At 45.3% G+C, this 9,986-nt stretch overlaps 1 protein-coding gene across 1 annotated transcript; it reads left to right on the top strand.

The window, feature by feature from the left end:
• Positions 1-582: 582 nt before the first annotated feature.
• LOC135371430 (cholinesterase 1-like) lies at positions 583-8,141 on the top strand. Its single transcript, XM_064605483.1, has 3 exons — positions 583-743; positions 3,394-4,954; positions 7,954-8,141. The coding sequence occupies exons 1-3, from the start codon at positions 689-691 to the stop codon at positions 8,126-8,128; spliced, it is 1,791 nt and encodes a 596-aa protein (XP_064461553.1). The 5' UTR covers positions 583-688; the 3' UTR covers positions 8,129-8,141.
• The last annotated feature ends 1,845 nt before the right edge of the window (positions 8,142-9,986 follow it).

Genomic DNA, 9,986 nt, shown 5'->3' with positions numbered 1-9,986 from the left:
TCGGAATGCACGGAGAGCAAGGTTTGCATGGACAACTTTTTTTGTTACGTGGAGTTTGGTTACCACGATATTTTTGTTGGTTTTCATCATGTAAATGCTTTTTCGTGTGCCACCGGAAGTTCATGCGGTAGACAGAGAAGGTCTTACGTGCATAAATTCTGGGCTACCCTGTTCATTGACAAGTTTAGACACGTTGTAGGGACCAAGCTTGACGCAACGACCAATGAGTTAAAGAAGTTTAGGCCCACGCTTAGCTCCGAGTTACGCCAGTTTGCAAGTTTACTGTTGTTGGTCTTCCGGTTTTCACCTTGCACTGTAAAAACCGGCAAGTGCTGACTTATATTTCACTTAGCCTGGTTATCTCAGCGGTTCATCGACTGCGAATTGGCTATTGAATGATACATTATATCCTAATTTCTTTGTAAAAAAAATTGTACTGGGACCCTTTAATCTAGGCTCGCCTCTGGGTTCTCAAATCGTGCTGTGTTTACCAATGTACCTTCTTGAAATGAAACTAATTGGGTGACGTTACATGTAAATCTACTGCAATTACTTATTTATTTATTTACTCACGCGGTTACAGTCACCATTTGAGGAAGACGACGACTGCGCAGAGGTCGCGTTCCTTTGACACTTACACATGCACGATCTTCTGAATGGAGCAGACTAAAGAAGAACCATCCCAGGAATGGCATCGCAACTGAGGGAAAATGATTTTGGAAGACACATGCTCATTGTGCTTGGTGAGTGTGATGTTGTTTATTTTGTCAGCGACAGGCTGTAAAGTCGATTGAGAGAAAAGGCTATCCCTCCTCTCCATGTAAACTACCATACACTGTGCCGATTTGAAAAGGAAGTCGACTACATCAGCGTTTAGAGAACTTCAGTAGAGCTCGTCAACCCAATATGGCAAACGCTTGCATGAACTCATAGGGCGAAACCCCTCCGTTCATTTGTAAAGAGAAGACACTTGAGAACGTTTTAGCCTCTCCGTAAAATGCTGCTCGACTCTGAAAACAGTCGACCCCCGTTTATCCGGGTCCCAGCAAAAATGTCCGGTGAGCGGGGCATCCGGATAAATGAAACACGATATTTTGAGCTGCCCACGAGGCCCATGCATATGTAATGCATTTTCGTAATGCATATGAAACGGCCATACTCATTTTTATAAGATTACTAAAACACCAAGCTCTCCTAAACTCATAGTTATAGCACTAATTTCAGGAACATCACTCTTTTGCTCAACAACAACAAAATAAAATGTAATCATCTGGTCCATTTTCGCAAGGAAATAAAATCATACGTGTAACCCTTGATCGTAATTGATGAGGAATCCGCCACGTCAAAATGACGTAAAGTTAAAGTGCAGGGTGGAGCTAAAAGACGAAAGAGTGCAGTGAATATTTCATCCGTATGCAAGCGTCTTCGGCTTTGAGCGCTAGTAATTGCCAGGAGCTTTCACTGCCTAAGTTGCAGTAATATAACGCAGAGAAATGCGCACCTTGTATACCTGTTTACTGCCCCTTTAAGCATAGTACGGAGTAGTTCACTCTGAGACAATTCATGTTCTGAGGCTGGAACAGACAGAAAGGACAAATTCATACAAAGCTTCAAGTGAATGAACCGGTAATCCAGAAGATGTGGGTTCGAGTCCTACAGCTGGCTAACCTTTTCAGTGACTTCCATCTTTCATAGTTCACTCTACCCTCAAGGTTGTCGCCCGCGCTGGCGAAAATGTCGCACACTGACTCTGACCCAAGATCGGATAAGTGAGGCAGGTCGTTGGGTACGCTCCTATGGTGGTTCCTGGAAATCCTTGTCCAGGTCCGGAAGCTGACGGCCAGATAAATGAAGCTAACATGCATAGTCTCAAATCTGTCCCCACGATATGTGTCAGGATAAGGGATGCCGGGATAAACGGTGGTCGAGTGCATACGTATGATGGAATGTAACTTGCTGAGTCTGAAACACTCAAACGAACGAACACAACACCAAGCCTTCAGGTGCCTAAGAACATGAACAATGGAAGGAGAGATACATTACTTTGCAGTGGCTTTCCATCATGTTCACCAGATGACGCTGCCTCGTCGTTGTGTTCACGGCTCTGCATATGTGTTGTGTTTCTGAGAGAAAACGTTTGGGACAGCGCGTGTCCCGTTAGGTGAATGAGGTCCCTTGGTAGGAGGTCGAAAAGCAGATGCCAGCGTAGCCACTTGACCGTCAATCGACAGGTACGTGATTCGATCCCCGCCACTCTGTCTTTTTCGACGACTGCCACATTTCAAATATTTCAGTTAGTACTGTATATTGTAGTATGGAACCCCGCATGTCTGCTTGGTTGTTGTCGTACCCCATAACGACCAAATACGCGCGCTTTATTGACTGAAATTCATGTCTCAATTGTTGTACATAGGGTCCAGTATGTCTGCAGTGTAATAACTAGTGCATTCCATCATTTCAAGAGTCGTATCGCTAGCGAGGTTATCAGGTGTTCCCGATAGCGGTTCCAAAAAAATACGTTGAGCCAATCACCTTATTGCTTTAAGGCAACTGGCATCACCTTGCTAACCTAGCAGCTTCCGTTATCGCATCATGGGGTACTTACGATCTAGTCATTTGTACCCAGACGTGCACACATTACTAAAAAAGTAATTAATTACCGTTACCCTGTACGAAAATGTATTTTTTACCGCTACAAATTACTCGCCGGAAAAAGTAATGGGGTAACGTCTAGAAAAGTAGCGCGTCACTTTGCCAATTACTTTCGATATCTGAGAGGAAAAGTGGAAGAGGAGGAAGAAAAGTATAGTAAATGCCGTCGTGCTTAACTGCTGCTGCAAGCCACCGAGAAATTGCATGAGTTAAAGCTCAAAGCTGACAGGAATTTTTCATGAGGGAGGCACAGCAGGCATCTGAACAAGGTGTTGTTTCTGTTCTTTACTCTCCACCGCTCTGAATATGCCAGATAGCTATGACCACGGCGACATCGTTGTGACATCGACAGTACTCCGTACAAGACTGACAGGACTGACTGACTGCGCAGGAGTTGCAATAGGTTATCGGGGTCGAGAGTTCTGTGTTCTCCGTGCATCTCGCATAGAGTACCCTAGTATTTCCAAGTTCATCTTAGGAAAATTGAAACAGCTCATCACAAAATCAAATTTGAAATATTGAAAATAAGGCTGACCCCATACACCTGCGTCATATATCACTTGCAGGAGACTTCATTGCGCCGTTCTATTACAACAGTTGCATAGCAGGATAAACTAGGACTGATCCGTATTACCGCATGCGCTCATGTACCGGCCTCATCGTAGCATCCCTTAGCTGATGCGCGTAGCGACCATTGCAGTGCGATTACTTTTGACATTCTCAATCGTCTTCTCAATGCAGTGTGCTGTGCTGTCTTCGCCATAGGCGTCTTGCTTATACTAAAGTTCTCGCAGCAAAGAGGGACATTCAAGGATATACTCGCAAACCGAGGCACCACTTTCGTTGTCACTACCAGCACTGGGGACGTCCTGGGTGTCCCATTGGATGTCTACAATGTCACTGTTCGCGCTTTCTATGGCATCCCGTATGCTCTACCTCCCCGCAATGGACGTCGTTTCTCCCACCCGATCGCTGCCTACCCCTGGAAGGGCGTCCACGACGGTACCGCCATCAATGCCCGTTGCCCACAACGAGCTCAAGAGTACTATTTCGGCCGATCCAGTAACGTGTCCATCGACGAAGACTGCCTCTATATGAACTTGTACGCACCCATGGTATCACACAGTGGGTCAGCTAGTAGAGCGGTGGTGGTTGTCCTGCACGGCGGTGGTTTCTCCACGGGATCCAATGTGGACGACTTGTACGACGCGAGATATCTGGCCGCTTTGGGCGAGGTTGTCGTGGCTGTGCCCAACTTTCGGCTGAACGTATTTGGATTTTTACGAACTACACTACACGAAGCTCAAGGTAACCAGGGACTGTGGGACCAGTTACTAGCGATCCAATGGATATATGTGAACGCTCGCGTGTTCGGTGGAAAGGAGGACACCCTCACCCTTCTTGGTGTGGATAGCGGAGCCGTCGCAGCAGGACTGCACATGCTGTCGCCGGTGAGCAGGCCGTACATCAAGAGGGCGATCATGCAAGGTGGAAGTCCCTTCCTCGTCACCGAGCAGGTTCTTTATGCAAGGAAAGCAGAATTCGAAGCACTCGCTCGCGATGTGTGCTTCAGCGGTTCTCACGGAGTCCAACAATCCGAAGAGGAGCTGCTCGGCTGCCTCAAAAACGCGTCATCCTGGGAGATATTGTCCAACTTAGATGATTTTGATGGCATTCACGGTCGCGTATTTGGCCCGTCCTACTATGATCTCGATACGGAACTCTACATTACAGCCATAAACAAGAACATCAACAAGGCAGAGAAGGAAATCCTAATGGACAAAGATATACTGATTGGATTTACAGCAAACGAAGGGGAATACTTTCTGAGACAGTTTTTTAGTTCCTGGTCACTGCAGTCTGTGAACCGCTTCCCGAGGGCCTTCGTGACGGTATTCCAAGAAAGGCTTGTATTGCAATACTACTCACAAAGAAGTCTCGGTTCCCTCTTTGAGTACTACTACGATCGGAAGAATGGTATTTCATATCAAGACTCTTATATCCAAGCATGCAGATTCCTTGGCGACGTGCTGGTCAAATGTCCCGTGAAGATGATGGCAGATTACGTGTCTAGAAGTGGCGGAAATGTGTTCGTTTACGAGTTTGACTACCATTTGTCCCCCACCCTACTGAATACCAACGTGCTGAACTTTAAGCAGTGGCTTGGAGCAACTCACTACGTGGACGTCCTCTTCAGCCTCGGATACTTCTTTCGATTGGCATATACCAGACCTGTTGACAATGACACCCTCTCCATGAGTCGACGCATCATCCAGAAGTGGGCTGTCTTTGCCGAAAGTGGGTGAGTTCCTCTGCAGAACAATGTAGCTTGGTTCGCTCGATGGACAAGTAATAGTTTTGCAGTAGTTTTTAGGCATGGGTACCACATTTTTCAGCTAAGCATATAAGGGTGTTTTTTTAGATGCCACAGATTTTTTATTCAAGACCTATGAGAGCAGGACAGATGTCGTTTTTGCAGTTGTGTTATATGGCCAGGAGGCATCCTCTCGAAGAAAGCACGCAACTACAAGATGACTAATTGCGTAAAATTCGTTAATCTATTTAGTTACGGGATTTCGGGCAAAAGCGAGATAGCAGGATCAGAGGGTGTCCTTGTTGTAAGCCATTCCACGTCCACGTCCACAAACCCTGAAACACACATGTACGTTAAAATATCCATCCCCACATTTTGATATGGAAATGAGCCGAAACCGCGGCGACTGGGAACGCAAGGAGCACAGCGCTCATTCCACGTGACAGGGCCACGTTAGTTGGAGCTATGGAGATGATTGGAGTAGGTGCCGATCTGCTGGCCAGATAGTCAATCCTCTTTCCGATCCAGATAAACCTCCGTCGGCGTAGAGTATGTAGTCTTGAGGCGCGCTTTTTCAGTTTCGGTTCATTTCCTTAGACAACAAAAATGCTCGTATGTTGAAGCACAGAAACATTTTAAAATCGCTGGCATCTGGAATAGCTTCTGACCACGACGCTCTGTAATCCTTCCGTCTGAGTTTTTCCTAAAATTCTTCAATCAATAAGTTAATTATCGGGTTTTAGTGAATTAGTCATCGAACAGTGATACAACCGGCTAGGAAAGATGTAGAGCTATGGAGATGATTGGAGTAGGTGCCGATCTGCTGGCCAGATAGTCAATCCTCTTTCCGATCCAGATAAACCTCCGTCGGCGTAGATTATGTAGTCTTGAGGCGCGCTTTTTCAGTTTCGGTTCATTTCCTTAGACAACAAAAATGCTCGTATGTTGAAGCACAGAAACATTTTAAAATCGCTGGCATCTGGAATAGCTTCTGACCACGACGCTCTGTAATCCTTCCGTCTGAGTTTTTCCTAAAATTCTTCAATCAATAAGTTAATTATCGGGTTTTAGTGAATTAGTCATCGAACAGTGATACAACCGGCTAGGAAAGATGTCCGCCAGGCCAGGTATGGTAGACTCATACCTGGCCTACTCATAGCTCTCATACTTTTTTAATAAAAAGTATGTGGCACCTAAAAAAAGACACCTTGTATGTGAACGAGTGTGTGGATTCTGTACTCTCAAGCATTGCTTTGCTTGGTATTGCTAGGCTCTGGTAATGCGTCGCATCATCAAACTCTCAGGTTGTACGGTGTCTAAAAGAATCTCCGATTTTCATGAAAATGAGCAGCTTTGTTACCTTATTTGGTTGACAGTGAAAATGAAATCAAGGGAGCTGTTTTGTCATCCTCTGGCGATAAGAGTCACTAACCCCAAGAACACAGACGGTCCCCGGGACGTCCTCACAGTGTCATCGTGTCCTAGTCCTCCGATTTGTATTCCCAGAATGTCCTGAGGTTGACACTCGCGGATTGTCCGTGTAGAGTCATTCAGGCACATCCTGTACTAGTCCCGGCAGGTAGAGCAAGGGACGAGAAATGCCACCTTGTTCCATTTTCCTGCTAAGACTGCAAATATTCAGTGACACATTTATTTTGCTTTCTGGGTCGATCCCAGGGGCTGAATGACATTCTACAGAAGAGACACTCGCCTCCGAAAAGGCATCTTGATACTTGGAGCATTTACCGCGGAAAAAAACAGAAAAACGCGATTCTGTAGCACTGCTTTTGAAGGTCCTACCCGGATGTCTCAAACCAAATGAGTAAGAAACATAGACTTCGCATTGCTTACGAGTTGGCACTTCAAGCAATTCGTCGCTTAAGTAGTGTGTGTTTGCTAAATATAATTAAACTTCAATAGCTCACCCTTCGTTTCGTGTCGGAGGCGAGCAGTACTCTCGAACCGGAGGATCGCATAGCAAGCAATGAACAGTGTCTGATTGTTCTTTGGAAGGGAATTACAGTACCTTTCGAAGGTGTTTGTGTACTCCGGGCAAGACTTCTTCGTTCTCTTTCTTTTCTTCTTCTTTTTTTTTACCTTCTAGATTTCTGTCTTTTTTGTCGCCGCGCTTATTTCGGTTATGGAAAGTACAGACTTTACGCCGCAGTGTGTCAATATGAATCAGTAAAATCAGTGAAACTAAACAGTTGTCAAGACTGCGTGTGGTTTCTGACGAAAACAAATAAGGTGCATGAAATGATGCTAGATTATGTCCCTCCTGCGTCATCACACTCCCATACATCGGTCCTTGATGACCTCCTATGGACAACCAAAAGAATATCGTAAGGACATGTGAGAGTCCCATTTTAACACTAGTGTCACAACACGTACTCCACAACGCGTATTTACCATTTCGTCGCTTAAAATCGACGTAAAACACGAGAAGCTCACAGCGTGAAAGCGACCGATCCAGCCTGTTTACCTTTTTCGCTGCTCGTACGTGGTGCAATGGGCTTCTCCACGAATAGGAGCACGCCACATCACTCCACTCCCCCCCTTCTCCTCTTGTGTGCAGAAACTCACTTCTCACTTACAAAGCGTGTTGCTTTCTTTTATTTTACTCACTGATTTGTACTGTGCATGTTTTATATATATATATATTTTTTTTTTTTTGTAATGAGTTCTGTGGTGTCCTCTCTCCCCTACGTAATGCCATATCATGGCGCTGTCGGGTTTCCTGTAATAATAAATAAATAAACTGCGTAGAAGCTGCTTACGGCTGCTTGAAGGACTTTTACTCCTGCACCAGTTAGGTAGATATAGATTTCTTGCATCATGGGAACAGCACACTGTTGGATGAAAATTGGGCGTACAGGGTGTTCGTGTCAATGATGTTATGCAGGAACTTGCGGGACAAGCGTAGGCAAGGCATACCTGCGGCACGTTTTTTACCGCCGATTAGTAAAAGTTCAAATTTGTTGTTTCAGAGTACCGGATCGTCGTGATGATGTCAAGTGGCCGCAGTACAATGTTGGGGATAAGAAAATGGCCGTCCTTCTTCTGAACAAACTACGCCAACGCAACATGAGCGAACTTGACGACGCATGCGGCCGTCTTCTGAAGAACGCAGAGTCGCGCACAAGGACATCTCATGACGGTTAATTAAACATCTCTTGGATGATGTTGTGTCCGCACATTTCGCATAGTTAAACGTAATTACGGTTCATGTACTTTTGACTTAATTCTGACTATGGACGCGTTCAAGCCTTTGGGTTCCAAGCCTGGTGGGGTCCTGGTCCTGGGGTTCAGATCCGGTGTAACAACAACAATGAAAAAGGCTTGACGGACGCGCCGCTCTCTACCGCAATGGAGCAGTCCTGAAAAAAAAATGCTTGGCGGCTTTATCGACTGCGAGTAAATGCTGCAGCGGTTAGTCTGCACAGACGGGAGACAAACCGCAAATCACCCGACCAGGTGAGTAACCCCTTGTCAGATTTATGCACATACCCAGGTTATTCGCCGATTGCTGTACGTATAATACTCTAATGGTGGTAATTTACTCCGCTCGAGATATGTACGTGTCACTCCGCGGCCCGTCCAAAGGGTGTAAATGTGTAAGGGTGAGCTACACTCTATATGCTAAGTGCTGCAAACCTCCGTGTTTCCATAAGATACGTAAGCGATCATCCTAACCACCATGCCACGGGAGCTGGTATATACTGTTTCAATTTCAAGCTTTCTCTAGTATATCTCGTGTCCTGCATGCTTTTGATTGGAAAATAAGGAGCGTGATCCTCTTACTGGCTTCGGTAGCTCAGTCGGCAACGTGTTGGCGTGCTTAGCACAAGATCATCGGTTCGATCCCGGCCGAGACTGTATAGCAATGTGGGGGACAAAATATTGTCTCAAGCATCCTGTGTCGGAGATTTCCGGTGCACGTCAAAAGTACCTCACATGGTGGGAAGACCTACACGTGCAGCATGTCGCCAGACAAATAGGCCGACACACCTCATGTGAAAATCTACAAATCTACTCCCATTTATTTATCCCAGCAGATGCTTCCTCTGAGAACCAAGTCCAATAGGTAGACATTTCAGGACCCGATATTTTTATAGGGGCTGGAGGTCTAGTCTACTCTAGTACAGCACGCAGAATACACTGCGCAAGATCTGTTCGACAAATGATTAGGACTGAACCTTCTACCAAGATCCACCCCCGGTGTAAACATGTTCTGCATTTCGTTTCGTCGAACCAATACGAATGTGATGCTGAATTACTGTATTTGAACGCAACTTCTTGAAATGAAACTTCAACCTGTAGTTGGTATTTGCTGCTAGAAGAGACCAGCTCCTTCCATTCGAGAAACATCTGGCATCTCCAACTGTACGAGCTACATTAGTCCATGTTTAGCGACGGTTTAATCACGGGCTGCTGTTTTTGTTTTCTGTGCCTTCTTAAAAAATGGCGTATCTCTCCTTTCCCTTGTGCATTATTTTCCTTTCTGGAAACTTGTACTCTTTTTCCATACAGGGTGTTCCAGAAAACGTGTCATCAATTCTAATAAAGAAACTACACCACCTACAATCATGCGGTCAACGGCATTTGTTCTTACTAGGTTTTTGACACCTCCTGATGTGCATGTCATGTAACCTAAGTTTAATTATTTAAATTTTTGTAAAGTGAAGTCGGAAATTTGCCAAGTAAAGGTTACTTTTTTACCCCACCAACATGAACAGCGCGGAATTTACACAAATTCATGATAATTAACAGTGATATTCAGGATCTATCGTATCGTGAAAAATAGACGAACGTTATGCTTCTCGAGGCATTTGAGTTTAACGTGCGAGGAATTTTGAGCGTAATCGCTGCAGTCCGACGAAAGGAGGTTGGAAACCCAGCCCAGGGAGTGATAGGAGAAAAAGTGACAGTTCCTGAAATTGAGAGAGGGAAGGTATGATCCCAACCGAAGCTGGACGCGATAAGCCATGTCTGTGTTATCTCTTTCTACCATGTCAATGTG

Source organism: Ornithodoros turicata, unplaced genomic scaffold (assembly GCF_037126465.1).
Source record: "Ornithodoros turicata isolate Travis unplaced genomic scaffold, ASM3712646v1 Chromosome11, whole genome shotgun sequence".
In the NCBI taxonomy this organism is placed as follows: domain Eukaryota; kingdom Metazoa; phylum Arthropoda; class Arachnida; order Ixodida; family Argasidae; genus Ornithodoros; species Ornithodoros turicata.
Note: the sequence above shows the minus strand (reverse complement) of the source record. Positions and strands in the feature narration are given on the sequence as shown.